Raw genomic sequence first — 24,510 nt, forward strand, 5'->3', positions numbered from 1 at the left:
CAAACAGTTGCACTCACAATAACAGCTAGGGGCAATTTAGAGTCTACAATTAACGTTGCATGTTTGTGGGATATGGGGGGAAACTGGCTGATGTGCACTGGCGGCTAGGACAGCTGAGAGAAGACAGTGGGAGTGGGAAAAATGGCTACAACCAGTAATAAACAGGTGGGTCCAATCAATAGCGGGGTTGTGTTTCTTGAGCCGAAGACGAAAGACTCTCAAGAGGGGATGACGAATAGTTAGAGGGTTTGATTGGTCGAGATGAGGAGGCTGGCACCTTTCAGCCTCCTTTCAGCCTCCTCATTTGGTCTGATGAGTAACTGGGGGTATAAGACGCCAGTCCAGGTCAATAAATTTGTTGGGGAATGGGAGGGGCTTCAGGGGTAGCTAGAGAACACATACCAAACCCTCGTGAATAAAATTGTCAACTCCAGAGTTGATGAGGGAGGTTACGGGGTATTGCATTTCAGTCCAAGAATGCATGAAAGAATCGTCATAGGAGAGGGGGCCTGGGGAGAACTTGGTCTGGCTGACTGCGACACTTTCAGTGAATGGCAAGCTCTGTTTTTTGGCTTCACTTGGGAGGAGGTGATGAAATTGCCTGGCTACCGACAACAAATACAATGAGTAATGCAGCCCTGATGTGCCAGAGGATCGAGACGGATCTTGATCCTCTAGTCTAGTGGAGCGTGATGTGGAGGCGGTAGGGGTTTCAGTGAGCAATGGGGTTACTGGAGGGGCTGCCCGAACTGTGAAGGTGCTCCACTACGTGTTCTAACCCTTCTCTCTAACTCTTTCACGCAACCAATTGTCCAATTTTATAGTTAGAGCTAAATTCTTCCAGTGAGGTGGCCACATCCTTGAGCTGCTCTGACAATTCCTTAACGAAAATCCCTTTAAACTCCACTGTGGGATGAATAAAGGTTATCTTATCATCGTTATACAGTGAAGAAAATAGGTATTTGAACACCCTGCTATATTGCGAGTTCTCCGACTTAGAAATCATGGAGGGGTCTGAAATTTTCATCATAGGTGCATGTCCACTGTGAGAGAGATAATCTAAACACAAAAATCCAGAAATCACAGTGTATGATTTTTTTTTATGATTTATTTGTGTGATACAGCTGCAAATAAGTATTTGAACACCTGAGAAAACCAATGTTAATATTTGGTACAGTAGCCTTGTTTGCAATTACAGAGGTCAAACGTTTCCTGCAGTTGTTCACCAGGTTTGCACACACTGCAGGAGGGATTTTGGCCCACTCCTCAATACAGATCATGCTGTCACTGAGAAACACGGAGTTTCAGCTCCCTCCAAAGATTTTCTATTGGGTTTAGGTCTGGAGACTGGCTAGGCCACACCAGAACCTTGATATGCTTCTTAAGGAGTCACTCCTTGGTTTTCCTGGCTGTGTGTTTATGATACATGGCCACGGTCATCCTCTCCTTAATACAGTGCAGTCATCCTGTCCTATGTGCAGAAAAACACCCCCAAAGCATGATGCTACCACCCCCATGTTTCACACTTGGGATGGTGTTCTTGGGATAGAACTCGTCATTCGTCTTCCTCTAAACACAGTTAGTGGAATTATGACCAAAAAGTTCAATTTTGGTCTCATCTGACCACAAAACTTTTTCCCATGAATCCTCTGTATCATCCAAATGGTCATTGGCAAAACTTAAGACGGGCCTTGACATGTGCTGGTTTATCCAGGGGAACCTTTCGTGCCATGCATGATTTCAAACCATGACGTCTTAGTGTATTACCAACAGTCACCTTAGAAACGGTGGTCTCACCTCTTCTCAGGTCATTGACAAAGTTATGTCGTGTAGTGCTGGGCTGATTCCTCACCATTCTAAGGATCACTGAGACCCCACGAGGTGACATTTTGCATGGGGCTACATTCTGATTGAGATTGCTTGTCATGTTTAGCGTCATCCATTTTCTCATGATTGCTCCAACAGTGGACCTTTTTTTCACCAAGCTGCTTGACGATTTCTCCGTGGCCCTTTCCAGCTGTGTGGAGTTGTACAATTTTGTCTCTGGTGTCTTGGCCATGTTACAAGTTTGAGTCTTACTGATTGTATGGGGTGTAGAGGTGCCTTTATGCAGCTAACGACCTCCCACTGGTGCATCTGATTCAGGATAATACATGGAGTGGAGGTGGACTTTGTTGAAAGGCGGACTAACAGGTCTTTGAGGGTCAGAATTCTAGCTGATGGACAGGTGTTCAAATACTTTTTTGCAGCTGTATCACACAAATAAATTGTTCAATAATACATTGTGATTTCTGGATTTTTCTTTATAGATCATATCCCTCAGAGTGGACATGCACTTATGATGAAAATATCAGACGCCTCCATGATTTCTAAGTGGGAGAACTTGCAATATAGCAGGGTGTTCAAATACTTATTTTCTTCACTGTACATGGTCATTAGAACAACACATCTAAAAAAAACACCTGTAATTCCCCTTTGTCAGACTGTTCTGTGCTTTTTTAATTGACGCAATCATATTAGCAGCTTTGACTAGGTATTGTACATCCTGTGCCTGTAGCACAAAAAAAAAAGAGAGATTTGTGTTTTTTTACTTAAATGAGTCATTTCGTTCAAGATGTCCAAGAAAGACAAACAATCAAGCCAGAGGCGCTGGAACCATGCCTCTAACCCAAACCACTCAGTGGGCCTCTAAACTGGTGGACAGACTCAACCGCAGTCTTTGTGTGGTTTTGACATTAAGTCTGAAGAAGGGTGTGTTCTTTCTTTCTTTCCTTCTTTATCTTTCACTGAGCGCTGCCTGGTGTCTAAGAGAAAGCCGACGACTGACGAGAGACCTTCAGGTGACGCACTTGTGCAGCAGGTACGTGCGTGCGCGTGCACACACATTTATTTATTCATAACAATCGTTTGAAGAGCAGCAAAGGATTACCGCCGTATCTTTTTATAGAAACATTATCTGCATGCTTGGTGGGATAGTGTACAGTACATCATGTAAAATTCAATCAGTGGTCTCAAAACAACAGCTATTGTTTTTAATACATTGTTAAAAAAAACATCTTTTAACACGTTTAAATATTTGAAACACAAGATTACTCCAGAATATTGAAATGTTTTCAAATAGTGTGATTAATATCAAATGCTGTAGTGAAAAATATAGAAAAAAAATATAGATTTTAAAACCTCAAACAGAAGTGTGGGACTCGGTCAAAAATTGTACTCGGTACTCGGGGAGCAAGATTCTGGTCCCGGTTGGAGTGTTTTTGTGTGTGTGTGTATGTGTGTGTGTGTGTATGGGAGGTGCGGGGGGGGGGGGGGTTGACTGGAAAGAAAGTTATAGCAAGACTGAAATAGACAATAAAAGGTGAAATGGAAGTCATATGAGATTAACTCATTTGAGACCATTGAAAATGTCACGCATGAATTTGACATTTGGAACGACATAAAAAAGTTTGTATTGTTATCCGAGTTTATCCATGACTTCTGTCATCTGGAGTGTTTGGACAGGCCTTCAAGCAAGTGTTAGGTTTCCAAGTTACTTTAAAATTAGAGTTTCAAGCCTGGGTTAGGTTTTAAAACAAAAGTTAGGGTTTCATTTTACAGTATCACTGCAGGATCAGGATTTCCTATTAGGATTTTTAATGAGCATTACGGTTTCACTAAAGGGTTCAAGTTGGTTTGGGTTTCAAAGCAGAAGAGTGATTTCAAAGTAGGATTTCAAATTAGGGTTCCAAGCTTGGGTTAGATTTTAAGACAAGGGTTTAAGTGTCAAACAAGGGTTAGTGTTTTAAACTAAGGTCTCAAGACAGGGCTTAGCTTTAAAATTCTGGTTTGGAGGCAAGATTTTTCAAAGCAGGTTTGGGTTTCAAGTCAAGCTTTAAAGCTAGGGTTAGTGTTTAAAATTTGGGTTTAAGGGCACAATTGCAATCTCAAAACAAAACCGTGGTTAGGGTTTCCTATCTGGATTATACTGTTTGAAACCACAGTTGGGGTTTCAAGATCGTGTTTCTAGTTAGGAATAAGATGTCAGCATAGAGTTTGAATTCATGACTGTGGCGTCACGTCAGTTAAGGTTTCAAACCAAGCTGAAGGTTTCAAGGTAAGGTTTCAAAACAGGATTATAGCTTCAAAGTAGTATGTAGAAACGTTTCCTGAGAGCATGTGTTGTGTACACATTGATGCATCCACGAGATTATGTCCTTATAGGGTGTTTGTGCAGGTCGTAGTGTGGACCATGGCCCAAAAGGTGACCTTGGCGGTGCTGGTCTTGTTGGCCATTGCATCGGCAACCGTGACGGCGCAGCGGCGACGCGCGCAGGCTCAGACGCAGACGGCCAACACGGATGAATGGAACTACCGGGATGGCTGTGAGCAAACAGATTTCCCTCTCTTCTGTTTACTCAACGTCAGAGTTCAGGGCTCTCGATGACGGTGTCAAAGGCAGAGGTGACGACAAACATTGGCAGTACATTGAGTCGGAAAACTGGGGAAAAAAACTGTACATGAACATGTGCAATAAACTGAATATACGTCAGCCACCTCATAATGTATGTAGCAAAAGTGTCACAAACAGACTTTATACACAAACTGTAGCAGTTGAGTGACAACCATTGTCCACCGATCAACAATATTATGCATATAATATGCTGTACAGTATATGCACGTGTGAATGGAAAAATGTACATAAATACATGCTACTGAACAATATACAGAAGTGAATGTGATCAGGAAGAACAATAGTCAGCAGCATTGTATGAACCTCTCAACAAAATCAGCTGTCTATGCAGTAAATGGAAATGCCACTGATGCAGATCAAATACTATATATGGGTACATTGATACCATTATATAGCGTACTGAAAAAATAATGTACAAAAATGCTGCAGAAGGATAACTATTTGTTCTCTAAAGAAGAAACAGACATTTCCCTTATTTGAGGTGGAATGCCATATTACTGAAGCAAGAAACAGTTACCATTATATTCCAATCCTTAATTTCCAAACAAGACTGAACATCCATTGTCATTGTTGTGTCAAAACTACAATATAACAGTTCACAAACAAATTTTAACTTAGATTATGACCAAATCTTTCAATAAAATAGATCCTACTCATCGGAGATTCTCATGAAGATGCAGCAGACTTCTTTCTTTTCTCCTGCCCATCTGTGTGAGTTCGCTCATAGGTTCTGCTCTAAAAGTGCCCCAAAATCTTTTTCCAGGTTGAACACAAACCAGTTGGTTGAAGTAGTCACAAAATGTTGATTTTTTTTTTTTTAAGTGACCTTGAAAATGATTTTTTTTCAAAATCATCCTCTTCAGTAAATCAATTCTCATCTACAGTACATGCATTATTCAGCTCAAACAACCAGAGGACTATGTAATTATCTGAACCAATCAGAGGATGGGGAAAATACCACTGTGACTTAGCCTGTGTTAAGTGGTGAAATCTAAAATCTTATTGGTGAGACCTTTTTAACAGTGTGTGTGTGTGTGTGTGTGTGTTTGTGCATGTGGGCATGTGTGTCCGTACATTTGCCCTGGTTGATGCCAGCACTTGGGATTCTGAAGGTGTTGGGCAGTTTATATTTGTATGGCAACATATAGAAGGTGAAATCTGATGGAAAAAACACACACACATACAGAACTCTACAGGACTTGAAGATGACTAAATAAAATGAAAACAAAATACATGTTCAAATAAATATTTATTATTATATATTATTATAGACATGTATATGTTGTATTTGTATTTCATCCATCCATTTTCTTCACTGCTTATCCTCACAAGGGTCACGGGGAGTACTGGAGCCTATCCCAGCTGTCAACGGGCAGGAGGCGGGGTGCACCCTGAATTGGTTGCCAGCCAATCGCAGGGCACATTGAGACAAACAGCCACACTCACAATCACACCTAGGAGCAATTTAGAGTGTCCAATTAATGTTGCATGTTTTTGGAATGTGGGAGGAAACCGGAATGCCTGGAGAAAGTCCACGCAGGCATGGGGAGAACATGCAAACTCCACACAGGCGGGTCTGGGATTAAACCTGGGATCTCAGAACTGTGAGACCAACGCTTTACCACCTGATCCACCATACCAGCCTGTATTTATATTATATGTCATAATTATTTAAGGCTTTTGAGACCTGTAGGTAAGGCTCTGAAAGCCCTTGTGTCTTACCACTGCTGTACAGTATATGCAAACGTGAAAGGCAAAATATACATACACGCTATGCTATATACAGAAGTGTAAGGGAACAGGTGCAAGAATAGTAAGCAGCATTGTATGCAGTAGTCAATATACAAACCCTCAGTTAAGAATGGAATAAACAATATCAGTACAGAGACAACGATACATGAAGTACACAAACATTACTCGACTGTAGGAGTATACTATGGATTTAATCACAAGGTTCAAATTTTATTTTTCTTTGAGGAAGGGATTTGCTCATCATGTCTTAAATTGAGGTGCATCTTTCTAATTTTGAGGGCATTTTTTTTGCACGTTAATCCCACAACAACAAGGGTTTCATGAAACGATAAAATCACGACAACATAATAGGGGAGTTGAATGTTGGAATATACACACTTATACACAGGCTATTGAGAGCATTGTTGGGTGTACGTCACCAGGCTAATGTTCATGTTCCTAAATGTTGTCGTCACTCATTGGTTCCCCGTCTGGTCCCAGCTGACAGGGTCAGCATGAGAGGGGTGGCCAACCTGACTCAGATCTTGGACAACTGGCGCTTCGACATACTCAACCAGATGAAAGGACTCCTGCAGAATGACCACCAGTCTCTGCTACCTGACTACGCCAGGTACGCCTCAAACCGACCCAGCAACACATAAGTGCAACCACCTCAGAAAGGGAATATTGCCTCCCAGCCAAAGAGTCCCCACAGGAATATGGTCCTTCCTCAGGCCTGGAAGTACACGAAGGGAGAGCAGGGTGTAATTTGGAGTTCAGAAATAGAACGTTTTGAAATAAACAAAAGGAAGTTTGGTGTTTCCTGCATCCTGGTGCAGTTTGGCTTGGAGGGAGAGACATTATGATGGTCCAGTAGTTAAAATGACATGTTATCACTTCCTTTTTCACGCTTTTATTCATACAAATTACTGCTTCAGCTTCTTTTCCTCTTGCCCTCACATAAAGCTCAAACTTTGATTGGGTTGTCCTTCATAACAAAATGTTCCATTAGGGTCAGCCCTCTTTGGAAGCAAGTTAGTGAGCAGCTGGTGCAAGAAGCTGATCTAGCAGTTGTCAATGATGTAGCAGTTAGTTCACAAAAAGCAACTGACTCAGATTCAGAAACCAACCAAAATAGACAGTAAAAGGCAATAATCCACACAATTTATCCCAAAATGTAATGGCTAACAGTTCAACACAGAATGTAGAAATAGACCAAAACGAATATAGTTCGTAGTATTGCACATGGCTACTGGTCACAGGCGATTCAAATTAAATCCTTCATTCAGAAAATGCTACCAGCTGAGAGTTATAGCCAGTCTTCTGCAATTGAATTAAAAAAAGTAAAAATTTAACAAACTATAATTCACATGACTTCTGGTCACAGAAGAATCAAATTAAAATCCTTTGTTTACAAAAAGCTACTAATGAAAAGTTCAGTCAATTCAACTGCAATGGAGAAAAGCAGAAAGTAAAAACCTGCCAGAGTTAAGTCACTTAAAATCAAAATCAAAGCCCATTGGTCACAAAAAGTTGGTCAATACCAGCTCCTGCAATCTCATAGCAAGCAGTGCTAAACAAAGTATCAACCTACCCAAATTAAAGCAGCTAAGTAGCAATAGTTGGAAGTAATCCAGCGACTACTGGCTACACAAGATCCAAATCAGACTCCTTCGTTCACAAAAGGTTGGTCAGTACCAGCTGCCACAAGCTATAAGCTAACAGCGCTAAAGACAAAGTTGAAATCTACCATAATAAATAAATCATTTTCTGAGCAACTTATCCTCACGAGGGTCGCAGGAGTGCTGGAGCCTATCCTAGCTGTCAACAGGCAGGGTATACCCTGAACTGGTCGCCAGCCAACCACACTCACAATCACACCTCGGGGCAATTTAGAGTGTCCAATTAATGTCGCATGTTTTTGGGATGTGGAGGGAAAACGGAGTGCTTGGAGAAAAACTCACGCAGGCACAGGGAGATCATGCAAACTCCACACAGGTGGGACCGGGTTTGAACCTGGGACCTAAGAACTGTGAGGCCAATGCTTTCCAGTTGATCCACCATGCCGCCCCAAAATAAATGTATTCGGTTGTATTCCACGACTACTGGACACACAACATCTAAATGAAATTCCTTGGTTTACAAAACGTTGGTCAATACAAGTTCTACCAAGGCAATAGCAATGGAACGAAAACAGTGCACAGATTCCTACATCCTCTAAATACAGTTGGTACTAATCCACGTGATTTGTGGGGACAAAAAATGTTGAAAAACCAAGTTCTCCGTTCATAAAGAGTTGCTCAATACTGAGTCAAGGAGGCTAACGGTTTGTAGTGCTGAAAGAAAGAAGAAAGAGTTAAAAGAGTGAACACTTATTCTTAATCATCATCATAACTACTACAAACAAGGAGGTACTACTTTGGCATGTTTTGGCTCCGTCCAGGATCCAGCCTCTATCTGAGGCTCTGGGGGATCTCTACAAGGAGTTTAACTCCCTGAAAGCTCATCTGGGTGAGCTGACGGAGAAGTTCACTGTCCTGGAGACCTTCATGGATGAGGTGAAAGCCGGCCGGGGAGCCACCCAGACCCAGACCCAGGCCTCAGCGCCCGTTCCCAGGCAAACGGGTAGGCGTGTGGTAAAAAAGAAGACCACCTCTGCAGCCACCACCTCCTAAAATGACCATATTCATACTTTTGTGCTTACTCTGCTTTTGAATTCAATGACATAATAGAAAAAAACACAAAAATACACTTTGGTGGTGTGTAAATAAAGCGCTTGTTATTGGTACAAATAAGTGATGAGAAGCTCTCGAGTAACCATGAAGGATTTTCTTCCCTTCTGGAAACATTTTTGTCGTGTCGGCACGCTTTGAGGGATTTGCTCTTGCTGCTGGAGCTCAGCCCAACATACTGAACCGCATCCAAGTCAGCTTGTTAGGATGTGCTTGCTTCCGCTTGGCGTTTTGTTTCCTGCTGCATCACGCACACACAAACATGTACACTTGTGCACTCCAGTAAACAAATAAAGTCCCTTCTTGCATCCGAGAATGTTGATTCATTGTAAACACGTTTGACATGATAAGACTGTATTGGTTAATAAACTTCTATAGACTTCCTCTTAAGCAATGAATCAATCCATTAGAGGTTGGACTGCTGTGCTGAGATGGTACTGCATTTATTGGTTTACATGTAGACTGACTGATGAAGATTAAGTGATGGAACCAACCAATCACTTGTTCTGCTAGAAATAACTGACATGACAACTGACCAATGACGAGTAAATGATCTAACCAATCACTGGTTCTGCATATAACAATTGTCATGTCAATTGACTACTGAAGAGCAAGAGATGTAACAAACCGATCACTGGTACTACCAGTAATTACTGAAATTGCTGACTGACCAACTTCAACATGGAGAATGAAAGTCACATCATGGACCCGTCACTAGTATTGTGTGGCATGACTGACCACTGACTGGTGCTGTGTCAGTGCTAATACGTGCTTTATCTATGGGTCATCTGTGGACTCACTGCCCATCACCTGCATAGAGTAAGATTGAGAGCAAGAGCAGATTACACATAGTTACAGTGAGTTCCTAGTGTCAATAGGATTACTCATGTTTCTCCCATGACTCTGATGTCACAACAAGTGGGTCACAGAACCAAAAATAACTAATGAATGCATTGGTTTGCTTAGGACATAATTATTGGTATACTTGAAGGAATTGAAAGGAAGTTGAAAGAGTCCTCATCTTGAGTCTTGGACCCCAGTCCTAAAAATCTAATTGACTTGGTTTCAAATGGACAAACTATCGGGCTGCGACTTGGTTTTAAATTCTTAGTCTACAGTCGTGATTATGACTTGGTCTTAAGTACTCAAATTTGTAATGCTCTGATATACTGAATGGCTGGTTTTAGCTTGGTCTGAAATCCTCAAAATCTTGCTCTCTAGTATGAAAAGTTCTTGCTTGACCCATATCTCGAAGTCTTAGTACTTACTTGATCTCAACCCTTCAAATTCCTGGTCTTGAGTTTGCAACAAGATCCAAGTCTCTCACGTCCCATCGGAACGAGAGTAGGACCCAAATGCAGGACTCGGAAGATGCAAGGTAGTTCAAGGAGACACGTTTATTATATGCAGAGGTAGGGGATCGAGCAGGCAGTCCGGTGCAGCAGCGGTAGTTGGGACGTCGGGCGAAGAGAGCAGGTGAGCGGACAGGCAGGAGTCGGTACACAGGAGAACAATCAAAGCAGGCAGAAGTAACGAAGGAGTCAGGCTTACAAGGTTGGTCGGAGAACGGACGAAGGTCGGTACACACAGGTTCAATCAGGGATACCGGAGCACACGAACGGGTCATGAAGATCAACGAACTGGCGTCGGCCAGTTGTCATCGCGGTCATATAAATCCACAGCATAATCAGGCTGCATGAGGCGCAGGTGTGCACCTCCCAATCAGCGCACCTGCGGGGGCACCCGCACAGCTCGTGCTGGAGTGGCAGGATCATGACAAAGTCGAAAGACAGAGACTAAGAGTAAGACTTTGGGGATTGGCTGGGACAAAATTTTGAGGACTTGAAACTTGGTAAGGACCAAGACATTGAGGATGTGATTGGAATAGGAGTTGGTGGACCTGAGATCATGTCAACACCAAGACTTTGAGGACCAAGAATTTTAGGACTTGAAATCAACCAATGAAAATGACATTTAGGACTTGAGTGGTGGTCAAAGACAAGAACCAAGGCTTTTAGGACTTGAGATCAAGTTAAGACCAAGAGTTTCAGGACTCAGTCAAGACTGTGAATTGGAGGGCTTTCCAAGAACAATAATTTTAGGATACAAGTTGAAATGAAAACCAGATCAAGAGGAACAAGGCTTTAAGGTCTTCAGATAAAGTGAAGTAAGACGTTGGGACAGTTCAAGTCAAATCCACAGCCAATATGGTCCCATGTGTTTTTTCACCACAAAACATGATTTTGACGTATACAGCTTTTTGTAACTCTCGCCATGAAAATCCTCTCGAGGGATTTGTTTTCAAGAAAAAGCAGGAAGTGACCTACAGGACAGAGGCGCCCCGTAGTGGACTCGTTTGTTTCCATAAGTTTTACCTCTGGGAAGGTAGCTCGTTGTTAACTTCGTGTTAGCCAAAATGCCGGCTCATTGCATTGCTGGACATTGCTTTAACACTCGAGAGAATGGAATTACCCTTCATAAGTTTGAAAGAGACCCTGTTCATTGTGAAAAATGGATTGCACGGGTGTAGAGGACGAGAGCTTCGTGGGTTCCAAATAACAGGTAGGTGTGTGTATACAGCTCCCAAAAAAAAAAAATAGTTTGGGGCGGACCACGTAATCGGTCTCTCTCATAACGCAGCAAAAGATCCGCGTATGAAATGTGTTGATGTGCGCATACAGCTACAAAAAAAAAATAATAGTGTGGGGTGGACCACGTAATCGGTCTCTCTCATAACGTAACAAAAGATCTGTATAAAATATGTCGATGTGCGCGTCGCCCAGTCAACAATGTTTCGATAGTGTTCATCGAGTACTGCAGCGACTTTGAACGTACCCCTAAAAGCAAGATAGCTAGGGTCCACCTCCTCCTTATATGCCACCACAGGCACCGAAACTCAGCCACGGGGGGGGGCTCTGAAGAAGCCAGCCAAGAATGCGTTACTCAGTCGCGTGCGCGCATAAAGCGCTCCGGCTCGACCGTGACTAAAGCAGCACCGCTCGGCTCTGTCATAAGCCACACCGGCCGGCTGTGATGAGCCGCGATGGCTCATCTCCGCCGCGGGAGTGGATCGGACGGGATGTGGTTTGGCCGTGATTGCATATCATCTGAATATGGTTCAAAACAATAGTGTAATATTGCCCTAAGGGCTCGAAACAATAGTGTAATCTTGCCCGGTAACTTCACTCGGTTGTGTGGTGTTGTCCTTTTCAAAAAGAACTTCGGTGTCAGAAGGAACGTCAGAAAAATGCGAATATCTCTGTTGTTCAGCTTCCGTAGTAGCAGGCACTGCGCGTTTTCAACGGCGGAAGTGACGATGACGTCAAGGACAGATGACGCGACTAATATGGCGACTACTTGGATGTCGAGGGACACTCAATTGCGTAACTTTGTGCATGGATGACGCGCTCTTCGCTCACTTTTTTCCCCCCGTATAGACATTGAAGTGAATACTGTTATATGAATTTTTCATTACAATATCTATTTCAGAATGTTTATAGGGATGACACCCGGGCTTTAAGGATGTGAGACCAATTCATCACCAACACACTTAAGTAGTAACGTCGGAGCCGAGATTCAAACCCAAACCTCAGATCTATGAGGCAAACATCATAATCTCTAGTCCATCAAGTTGCCTGTTTTCACTCCATTGAAAATTAAAACTAATAAACAGCGAGTGGTGTCTGTGAATAGTTTGACAAAGAGTGAAAATTGGGCTGAGCCAAGGAGAGAATGAATAGAGGAGTGTGTCAGGTGGATGAGTCAATGAAAACGGCCTCCTCTTCCACACCCATGATTCATGGTCCTGCCATTACTGGGCCGACGGGTGGTGGCAACGACTGCTAACATTTCATTGTCAGCAGGGTCATGGGATCAATAATGAATTTCATGCCTTGTGACATCAGCGACCTGCCACACTGCTGCTCACCAAATATCTCCTCATGGTCTTCCACATTTGTCCTGAGCTGTCATGTTTTCTATTGATTTGGAACTTCACGCCTCATCTCTCAGGGCCACCTGAAATGCTGGCCAAAGGATGCTTTGGTCACATGATGAGATGGTCTCATACACTAAATGAACAGGACACCGGACAGTTGTGTGAAAAAAACTGATGTCTGATGTAGAGAATATAGGGAAACCCTGTTTATCATGGGGGATACGTTCCAGACTCACTTGCGGTCAGTTAATAATGCCATAAAAAGGATTTTTCGGAATATTCCAAGAAATGCATGACAATCATATAGCACCATTACATTGACTATTGTGAATTTCATTCATTATTGTGCTAAAGTTTAATTGTTTTCTTTCTAGACATACCTGCTAATTTGATCTTCATAGTTGGTTTCTCTCTCCTCGAAGGCAGTACCTGCCAGACTTCTGTGAAGTGTTTTGTACCACTGACCACTTTTAATGTTTTTTTTTCTACAGTTGATTCGTGGTTAGCATGGATTCTTTGTTTTCTGTTACTTCTGAAATGTTACATATTTGAAGTCAGAGAAGGGAATATTAGTGACTTAGAGGAGCTTATTTTTCACCTAGGTGATCGTTCAATGTGGACGCACCAATTTCTTTTAAACCACCTCGGTGCTGGATAAATCAAACTGTTCTGGCAGTTGGTGGTGGGCTACAACTGGACGGATGGTGGGGGTTAGCTAAGTTGAGTGAGATGGAGCATCAGCAAAGCGGCCAGGAAGAGTTGTGGATATATCCGGCGCTAGAAGGTGCTGTAAATGAAGATGTCCTATCACTATGTACAGTGTGTTACTCAAAAAAGGAGCGCTTAGTTAATTTGAATTAATGGTTTGGGGTGAGGTTAGGGCATTATGAACACTGGTGAAGGAAGACTCCAGACCTCCTCTTTCATCTATAATCACTTCATACTGTACATCAAATTGCATGGATTGTTTGCTTTTTCTATGTATATTTTTTGCAACAGTGGCCTCTTATAAAAGTGACTTCCACTTTCTGTACTTTTAACATGTCATAAGGACATACAATAAAATTCTACTGTACTATAATGACGGACAGGAGAATGACCCTAGGAGATTTCAAATACCAATGTACTGTATATATCTCCCACAAGCGCATCAGTCAGACCCATATACATTTCACAGGGGTCATCCGTTTTCCTTTGAAATGGATAAAGTGATAACATTTCCCGTTGCACTGTCACATATCGGAGCTCAGACGTTAACCATCAGGGGTCTCCAGCCCATGTCGCGTCTCAGCTGAGTACCCACATAATGAAACACCTCCCTGACTGGTGTTATACTAGCACATTATTTATGAGGCGAGCACAAGAGGTCGCCAGTTGACTCGTGATCTGTATTTAAGTAGAAGCATTTAGGTAAAAAAAAACAAAGACAAATCCTGTGCTGAAAAGTATCAAAGTACACTCAGAAATGTTACTTCAGTAGAAAAATGTAAAGTAATCAGTAACTATCATATGAAGATTTTTTTTAACACTACAATTTAAAAACAAATTTTACAATTAGTTTTTCAAAACAGGGGTAGGGTTTCAAGTTTGGTTTGGTCTAGAGGGGTTTCAAAATAGAGCAGGGATGTTAAACGCACGTTCATTGTGGACCGCATTGTAATTACAGATTCTCACAGACAGGGCCCTTAAACTGTATAAATGGTTCAGTGCTTCCACACATTATTCCATAAACACAACAAATTGAAGGTTTTGAGTTAGTTTTGAAATCAAAATTCAAGGATAAAAATTTGTTCAGCAATTGTCGAAGTTACTGTAAAGAGGCGTTTGGTAAGCAAAGATGACTTGAAATTAGAGTGAAAAGATTAGCAAGAATAATGGAAGTTACACCTGATTTTGCTTTCGCGGGCCGCATTTGGCCAACGGGCCTTGAGTTTGACACATAAATTAGAACTTCCAAACTTGGGGTTTCAAAATATGGTTTCAGGACTGGGTTAGTGCTTCAACTCAAATTGTAGGTTTCAAAATAATGTTTTGAGATACGATTACGGTTTCCAGACTGTGTGAAAAGGTTTCCAATGCGTTTTCAAGCCCAAGTTATGTTTTAAATGAAGAGCCTTCCTGCTGGGAATAGGGTTTCAAATTAAGGTTTGAAGAGAGTGTTAGGGTTTCAAATTAGGGTTTCATGCAATGGTTACAGTTTCAAGTTGGATTCATCTGTCAAAAAACTAACGGTGGATAAGAAGTTTGTGTCACTAATACAGTAGCAGATCAAAGCTTTGCTTGCTCATTATTGAAGCCCTTGCTGCCTTCACTCCACACATCACACCAAATGGAGTGCGAGTGCATGTGTGTGTGGGTGTGCGTGTGTGTATCAGTGTGTCTCACACGACTCCATGGAGGCTCTTTTTATTGGAGCATCTGCTGTCTTCTTCACACGGATTCCATGCTGAACGGTGTGCATGTGTCCACATCAATGACATCCAATCTTAAAAAATCCATTCAGAGGCTGTCAAGAGCATGCCAAAGCAACAAGGAGTTCTACTTCAGCCAATCGCGAGAACGTGAACGTGAGAATGTGGATGCAGTTAAAAGTTGACAGCAATGGTGAGCGCAGGAGCACTTAAGAATGTGGGTTGACTCTTCTGCCCTGATATTACATTTAAATTAAAATTAACATTTTAACTAATTAATTTGTTTGGTTTACAGTTTCAAATTCAGGTTTCAAGAGAGGGTATCATTTTCAAATTAGGGTTAAAATTCAAATTTATGGTTTCGAATTCCAGTTTCAAATTGGGGTTAGGGCTTGGAGTCAGGATTGGGGTTTTAAATTATGGTTTCAAACCAGGTTTGGGTTTCAAATGAGGGTTGTCAACCTGGGTTCGGCTTTCAAACAATAGATGAAATCAAAATAATGAAATTAATCAATAAATGAAATGATAAACATGGATTAAAATGAAGGTTTTTCAGACCGGGTTGTGGTTTGAAGTCTGGATTTTAGGTGTGCGTTAGGGATACAAGCAATACTTCAACTCAAGATTAGGCTTTTTGAATTAGGGTTTGAATCTTGGGTTAGCATTTCAAATTTAGGATGAAAACCAGAGTTAAGGTTTGAGAGGATAGTTTTAAGACACCGTTAAGGCGTTAAAAGGTGTTGAAGCCTGTTTAGAATCAAGAATTAGGGCTACAATGTATGGTTTGTAAGACATTACTATGGTTAGTTCACGTATTTGTCAGGTTTCATGCCTGGGTTACTAAAAAAAAGGAATGTTTCAAGAGAAGCAACAGATTTTCTTGTGTCCTACTCGAACCTTCACGGATCCCTGAGGACTGTTTCGTCCTTGACGTCTTCTTCTCTGTTGGTTTGTCCTTGCTGTTGACAGACGGCTTGTGACCCATTGCTACCGCTCAGGTGCACGATAAAGCATCTGTTAAATGTCAACCAAACAGCACAAAAATGAACAACCATTTTTGTTTTTTTCTTGCCTTCACTCACGTCTTGTCATCTCGTCTTTTCGCCATTTTAGCAATTATGTTGAAACCCAGGAAGTCCGTCGTTTTTCACGCTGTTCTCCAAGCGGACAGGCCCGGCCAGGTTGTGAGGCCATGAGGGACTGGCTTGGATTACAGGCCGCGACAGCGAGCTGGAGGAAGGATTACGCTGCCTGACTCATTTTGTTCGCACAACAACAAGAAGACCGCAAAGAATACAGAAAGAACCCTGGGAACCAGGGTCCTTTCTGACACAGATAAATTACCCTCAAAGTTGCATTTCCACCTAAAATTCCAGGAGATTTTAGTTCTCGGTACATTCGGGTCAAGAAACTAAAAGCAAGCAATCACATTTGTTAAACCTCAAAGGTTTTATTTGGATCTTCCAAAAGCCGTATGGCCTCAGCAGGGTCTTTCTTTGGCCTCAATAAATTACACTCAATGTTACATCTCCATCCAAAATTCCAGGATCATACAGTTCTTGATACATTCATTTTAAGGAACTTAAAGATTCTAATCAGGTATGTTTAGCTTCAAAGCTTGTTGGGGGACTACGCCACTACCAGGGTCTTTTTTGGCCCCAATAAATTTTCTCCAAATTCACATTTTCACGAAAATTTTGTCGGAAGTAGTTTTTCTTTGTATTGTCAGTTCAAGAAACTTGAAGGTTCCAAACCTGGACCTCACAGGAGGACTATACCCTAAGGTCTATTTTGACCCCAAAGTCACATTCCCCCCTAAGGTTCTCACATCTTTTAGTCCTTGGTACCTTTGTCTTAAGAAATTTAAGATTCCATTCACACATATTCAATCCCGCAGATTCTTGGACATCCCAAGATGAGCATCCCCAGGTAGGGTATTTCTTTGGTCCCAAAGTTGAACCCAAAGTTGCATTAGTGAGCCATTTGATTGTGAAACTCTTCTTCATTTTTGTCTGCAAGCATGTATTTTACTCCCCATTGTTAGTCATTGTGTGCACACCAGAAGGATAACAATGTGGGCCTGGAACAAATTAATTATATTTGCATTCATTTTAACGAGGAAAGACGATGAAATCACGGTGCTTTGAGTTACGAGCGTGGTCACAGAATGAATTAAACTTGTAAATCAAGGCACCAGGATATCTGGATATCTCGCAGGTGCAACTAAAACGAGTGTTGGTATGTAGATGGTGTGTTTACGCAGTCAGATGGTGACCTCAGCACGGTGGCACTGATGATGTATTTTCTATGATGCCGCGATGAGGTGATTGCATCATTTCTCCTTGCTTCAATTTTCTGCCTCGGGAAAGAGTTATCACATTTCCATCAGATGCGTGACCAGCCGACACTTTGACTCTGCGGAAAAACAACGATATGGGGAAACGAGAGCGCCGACACGAGGGGATGGCCTTCAGCTTTGCATAAATCACACAGTCAGCAAGTATATTAAAAGATATGCTCGCTGTCCCGAAAGAGAATGACAGCTCGGGTTGGTGGGCACAGTCACAAGATGGAAGCTTGACACCTTTTTGTAAACCACAAAGCAGCCGGACCAAGACTGGCGTGGTGTTGAAAGCCAATCAGGGGGAGGCAGAAATAAAGCCATAAAAGGTTTTACAAGCAGGAGGCACACTTTGTTTGTGTTAAGATGAAGCAATATGTCTCCCCTTGACAAGACTGATACATTCGCAGACTCCACAACTCTAATTTATTGTTTCTATGCAGCACACGCACGCCATCCACTTCACTGTCTTGTTTACGTGTGGACACTTCACAACTCAAACACAATCACTATAAAAATCACCCATTAAATTTTAAATGTATTTTAGTCACAGATTTGGAATCAGATTTCGACACAGAATCCATGTTAGGATTTGACTGGGAAGGAGAATCAGTTTTAAAATCCATGTTACGGTCATTGTACAGTCAGTTGTAAAATAAGAATCAGATTGCTTCTATTTACTTGTAGTACTGTATTTTTTACATTATTCATTTTCATTACTATGAATAAAATGTTTAATTTACACTGTTTTAAAAAAAAATCCTATTTGGGTAAAAAATCAGAATTACATTTACAATGTATTTTATACACAAATTTGGAAATAGAATCAGATTTAGAAATAATTTATAATCACATTCTGAATCAGAAACAATTTTCAAATCGAGGATAGTCAGATGCATGAATATTAAAATCTGATCAATTTTAGAATCCATGTCATCCAATGTAGAATCAGTTCCAAATTCAGAATCAATTTTAGACTTGGAATCAGAATCGCTTTTTTTTAAAGAATTAAACTTAGATTCAGAATCTGATTTACTGTTGAATCCAAATTATAGAATCAAAACCATTTTTAGAATCAGGTTTGCAATAAAATCAATTTTTGAATCCTTTTAAAAATATGAATCAGTTTTACAGTTTTTGAATAGAAGAGCGGCGAAGGGAGGAACAATAGGAAATTTAGAATTTAATGGTCAAGTGTCCTATAAACATTCTAAAATAGATATTGAAATGAAAAATACATATAACATTATTCACTTCAATGTCCATACAAAAAAATAAATATGAGCGGAGAGCGCGTCATCCATGCGCAAAGTTGCGGAATTGTCATTTGACATCTAAGTGGTAGCCATATTGGCTGCATCTACTGTCCGTGAGGTCACCCTGGACATTCCCCATTGAAAACACGCTATGGCCCCCACTATGGGCCACGCCCCTTCAGACACAGAAGCTCTTTTCAAAGAAGAGAACACATCACAATCGAGTGAAGTGTCTGGGGCAATAGTACCCTATTGTTTCGAGCCATATTTAGATGATATGCAGATTACTTCTAACAACAGACTCCCAGACAGTATGTATGAGCCAGCCCGGGCAAAGCCGTGCTCGTCTGCGAGGCACAGCTAGGCCGGCGGCTCAGCTGCCCATCTACTAGGAGACACCGAAGCTCTTTTCAAAGAAGAGAACATCTCACAATCGAGTGAAGCCGAAGTTGTGCTCGTCCACGAGGCACGACGCGGAAGTTACAAAAAGCCATATACGTCAAAATCATGTTTCATGGTGAAAAAACCGGATGGGTCCATACTGGCTGCTGTTTTTTTCATGAAAAGGGAATTCCGGTGCTTGGCATGAACAATGTATCCAATAGGTCATGTAATATGCACTCCATTTTGACAATGTGATGTTCAATCTTCTCTCATTTATTAGTGTTTTGAGAAGATTTTTATCGACAATTACGAAATTTCAGGGGCGCTGCCATTTTTGTGAGTTGCGAGTAGTCAGACTCCGGCGTCATTCCGCCCGAAGAACCATCCGAATATTCAACATTATTTACAGCCACAGGTTCAAATCTGTATGGAAGTATTCCTCCGTCTTCCCAATCAACCGATACTGCTATTTCTTTATCAGATGAGGATAAATCAGAAAAATCACCGCTGGACATAATGGTGTCCCTAGTAATCGAGTGTTTGGAACGGCACGTAACATGGCACATCCGCGCACGTAAGTCATGTGACTCAGGAAAATGGCAATGGCAGCGCCCCCTGAAAATTCATAATTGTCGATAAAAAACTTCTCAAAACACTATTAAATGAGGGAGGATTGAACATCACATTGTCAAAATAGATTACATATTGCATGACCTATTGGATACATTGTTCATACCAAGCACTGGAATTCCCCTTTAATAACATACTAAAAATCATCCTCATTCATAGCACTTGACCTTTAATGTACCTAGTTAGGATTGTGTCTATAGAAAGTCAGTTTTAGAAGCAGAATCAGAAAAACTACGTTTATAAGTAGAACTGGATGTAATCTGTTTTAGAAGTAGAATCACTTTTACGACACACTTTTCAATCAGAACCAGTTTTATGATCAGAATCATATTTAGGATCATTACCACCACAGACAGCAAGAAGAGCGAGTGCGCCTTCCCCCCTGAAGGTTGAAACTATCTGGAGAAGGTAACATTTCCCACACTTGTGCTGTCGTTTGGCAGCCAATAAGCAAAAGCGCAGTGAATATCAATGAGCCCACTTTGAAGTTATGTTTTGCTATGTTATGATGTTTTGTAATAATGTGCTGTTATTATGTGATGATGTGGTGCTGTTATCGACTTGAAACCCGCTGTGCTCCAGTGCTTCTGCTTCACGCTTTCATCATTTCCTCCATCCTGAAGGGACGCAAAAATATGAACTTCTGTTGTGCTACCAAACATAATAACTTACGACTATAATAATAAAGCAAATGAAGTAAGGAGAAACCATTTCAGATTGAATATTGAAGAAAAAAAAGATGCCCAAAAATTTTCTCCCCTTATTTCCTCCTCCATTTACAACTGCTTGTAATTCCTAGAACGTTGTGCGAATTGTAATCTTATCTAGACTCTGTTTTACAATCCAAATCAATTCAAGAACTATTTTAAAAATCACACTCCGTTATGGAGTTACAATCACATTCAGCTCGTCGGGATCTTCTTCTTATTCTTTTCCTTTCGGCTTGTCCCGTTAGGGGTCGCCACAGCGTGTCATCTTTTGCCATCTTAGCCTATCTCCTGCATCTTCCTCTCTAACCCCAACTGCCCTCATGTCTTCCCTCACCACATCCATAAACCTTCTCTTTGGTCTTCCTCTCGCTCTTTTGCCTGGGAGCTCCATCCTCAGCATCCTTCTACCAATATACTCACTCTCTCGCCTCTGAACATGTCCAAACCATCGAAGTCTGCTCTCTCGAATCTTGTCTCCAAAACATCCAACTTTGGCAGTCCCTCTAATGAGCTCATTTCTAATCCTATCCAACCTGGTCACTCCGAGCGAGAACCTCAACATCTTCATTTCTGCCACCTCCAGTTCAGCTTCCTGTTGTTTCTTCAGTGCCACCGTCTCTAATCCGTACATCATGGCCGGCCTCACCACTGTTTTGTAAACTTTCCCCTTCATCCTAGCAGATACTCTTCTGTCACATAACACACCAGACACCTTTCGCCAGCTGTTCCAACCTGCTTGGACCCGTTTCTTCACTTCCTGACCACACTCTCCATTGCTCTGTATTGTTGACCCCAAGTATTTGAAGTCGTCCACCCTCGCTATCTCTTCTCCCTGTAGCCTCACTCTTCCCCCTCTACTTTTCTCATTCACGCACATATATTCTGTTTTACTTCGGCTAATCTTCATTCCTCTCCTTTCCAGTGCATGTCTCCATCTTTCCAATTGCTCCTCTGCATGCTCCCTGCTTTCACTGCATATGACAATATCATCTGCGAACATCATGGTCCAAGGGGATTCCAGTCTAACCTCATCTGTCAGCCTATTCATTACCACTGCAAACAGGAAGGGGCTCAGAGCTGATCCCTGATGCAGTCCCACCTCCACCTTAAATTCCTCTGTCACACCTAAGGCGCACCTCACCATTGTTCTGCTGCCATCATACATGTCCTGTACTATTTTAACATACTTCTGTGCCACACCAGACTTACGCATGCAGTACCACAGTTCCTCTCTTGGTACTCTGTCATAGGCTTTCTCTAGATCCACAAAGACACAATGTAGCTCCTTCTCACCTTCTCTGTACTTTTCCACGAGCATCCTCAAGGCAAATAATGCATCTGTGGTACTCTTTCTAGGCATGAAACCATACTGTTGCTCGCAGATACTTACTTCTGTCCTGAGTCTAGCCTCCACTACTCTTTCCCATAACTTCATTGTGTGGCTCATCAACTTTATTCCTCTATAGTTCCCACAGCTCTGAACATCCCCTTTGTTCTTAAAAATGGGAACTAGAACACTTTTCCTCCATTCTTCAGGCATCTTTTCGCCCGCGAGTATTCTGTTGAATAAGTTGGTCAAAAACTCCACAGCCATCTCTCCAAATTGCTTCCATACCTCTACCGGTATGTCATCAGGACCAACTGCCTTTCCATTTTTCATCCTTTGTAGTGCCTTTCTGACTTCCCCCTTAGTAATCATTTCCACTTCCTGGTCCTTCACTCTTGCCTCTTCAACTCTTCCTTCTCTCTCATTTTCTTCATTCATCAACTTCTCAAAGTATTCTTTCCATCTATTTAGCACACTACCGGCACCAGTCAACACATTTCCATCTCTATCCTTAATCACCCTAACCTTCTGCACGTCCTTCCCATCTCTATCCCTCTGTCTGGCCAACCTGTAGAGATCCTTTTCTCCTTCTTTCGTGTCCAACCTGGTGTACATGTCTTCATATGCCTCTTGTTTAGCCTTTGCCACCTCTACCTTTGCCCTACGTCGCATCTCGATGTACTCCTTTCGCCTCTCCTCTGTCCTCTCAGTATCCCACTTCTTCTTCGCTAATCTCTTTCCTTGTATGACTCCCTGTATTTGGGGTTCCACCACCAAGTCTCCTTCTCCCCTTTCCTACCAGATGACACACCAAGTACTCTCCTGCCTGTCTCTCTGATCACCTTGGCTGTCGTCGTCCAGTCTTCCGGGAGCTTCGGTTGTCCATCGAGAGCCTGTCTCACCTCTTTCCGGAAGGCCGCACAACATTCTTCCTTTCTCAGCTTCCACCACATGGTTCTCTGCTCTACCTTTGTCTTCTTAATCTTCCTACCCACCACCAGAATCATCCTACATACTACCATCCTATGCTGTCGAGCTACACTCTCCCCTACCACTACTTTACAGTCAGTAACCTCCTTCAGATTACATCGTCTGCACAAAATATAATCTACATGCGTGGTTCTACCTCCGCTCTTGTAGGTCACTATATGTTCCTCCCTCTTCTGGAAATAAGTGTTCACTACAGCCATCTCCATCCTTTTTGCAAAGTCCACCACCATCTGCCCTTCAAAGTTCCTTTCCTGGATGCCGTACTTACCCATCACTTCTTCATCGCCCCTGTTTCCTTTACCAATATGTCCGTTACAATCTGCACCAATCACAACTCTCTCGCTGTCTGGGATGCTCAGAACTACTTCATCTAGTTCCTTCCAGAATTTCTCTTTCAACTCTAGGTCACATCCTACCTGTGGTGCATAGCCGCTAACCACATTATACATAACACCCTCAATTTCAAATTTTAGTCTCATCACTCGATATGATACTCTTTTCACCTCCAAGATATTCTTAGCCAGCTCTTCCTTTAAAATAACCCCTACTCCATTTCTCTTCCCATCTACTCCGTGGTAGAATAATTTAAACCCTGCTCCCAAACTTCTCGCCTTACTACCTTTCCACCTGCTCTCTTGGATGCACAGAATATCAACCTTTCTCCTAATCATCATGTCAATCAACTCCTGAGCTTTTCCTGTCATAGTCCCAACATTCAAAGTCCCTACACTCAGTTGTAGGCTCTGTGCATTCCTCTTTTTCTTCTGACGCTGGATCCGGTTTCCTCCTCTTCTTTGTCTTTGACCCACAGTAGCTGAATTTCCACCGACGCCCTGCAGGTTAGCAGTGCCGGGGGCGGGCGTTGTTAACCCGGGCCACGACCGATCCGGTATGGGATTCTTTAGATGAACGCTCATATTTGTTTGGCACAGTTTTTACGCCGGATGCCCTTCCTGACGCAACCCTCTGCATTTATCCGGGCTTGGGACCGGCCTACAGATTGCACTGGTTTGTGCCCCCATAGGGCTGCATTATTCAGCTCGTCGGGATAAGCATGATAATAATAGATGGATGGATTTTAAAATCCAAATTGTATTTTACTACTTATGATAAGCGCTGAAGAAAATGGATTTAATGGATTTAAAATTTAGATTTAGAATAATTTTTACTAATAGAACCAAAAGCAGAATTTGTACTTGTTTAGGAATGTGAGTATCAATTTTAGAATCTTTTCAAATATCTGATTGTTTTAGAAACATTCTAGAATCACTATCAATCTTATCCATCCATTTTCTGGAGGTGCTTATCCTCACAAGAGTCACGGTAGTGCTGGAGTCTAGCCGAGCTATCATCCGGCAGGGGGCAGAGTACACCCTGAACTGGCTGCCAACCAATCGCAGGGCACAAGGAGACTGTCGCACTCACAATCACACCTAGGGGCAATTTAGAGTGTCCAATTAATGTTGCTGTCATGATCCTGCCTTCCAGTCCTGGCTGGGCGTGGCCAGCACAACGGCGCTGATTAGGAGGCGCACACCTGCGCCTCATCCTGACTGATTAACCTCAGTATTTATAGGACCCTGGGGACGACTGGTCTTCGCCAGATCG

At 42.1% G+C, this 24,510-nt stretch overlaps 1 protein-coding gene across 1 annotated transcript; it reads left to right on the top strand.

Annotated features, from left to right (window-relative positions):
* Positions 1-2,561: 2,561 nt before the first annotated feature.
* On the top strand, positions 2,562-9,232 carry si:ch211-76l23.4 (uncharacterized). The gene is made up of 4 exons (XM_061846724.1): positions 2,562-2,860; positions 4,204-4,364; positions 6,686-6,815; positions 8,628-9,232. The coding sequence occupies exons 1-4, from the start codon at positions 2,658-2,660 to the stop codon at positions 8,857-8,859; spliced, it is 726 nt and encodes a 241-aa protein (XP_061702708.1). The 5' UTR covers positions 2,562-2,657; the 3' UTR covers positions 8,860-9,232.
* The last annotated feature ends 15,278 nt before the right edge of the window (positions 9,233-24,510 follow it).

The sequence above is a fragment of the Syngnathoides biaculeatus genome, chromosome 16 (genome assembly GCF_019802595.1).
Source record: "Syngnathoides biaculeatus isolate LvHL_M chromosome 16, ASM1980259v1, whole genome shotgun sequence".
Lineage (NCBI taxonomy): Eukaryota > Metazoa > Chordata > Actinopteri > Syngnathiformes > Syngnathidae > Syngnathoides > Syngnathoides biaculeatus.

What these genes read in the sequence shown, in the direction of transcription:
- si:ch211-76l23.4 (XM_061846724.1), top strand. Translation starts at nt 2,658, where the DNA reads ATGCCTCTAACCCAAACCACTCAGTGGGCCTCTAAACTGGTGGACAGA. An exon ending in ATGGAACTACCGGGATGGCT is followed by an intron (nt 4,365 to 6,685) that starts GTGAGCAAACAG and finishes GTCTGGTCCCAG; the next exon opens with CTGACAGGGTCAGCATGAGA. An exon ending in CTGCTACCTGACTACGCCAG is followed by an intron (nt 6,816 to 8,627) that starts GTACGCCTCAAA and finishes GGCTCCGTCCAG; the next exon opens with GATCCAGCCTCTATCTGAGG.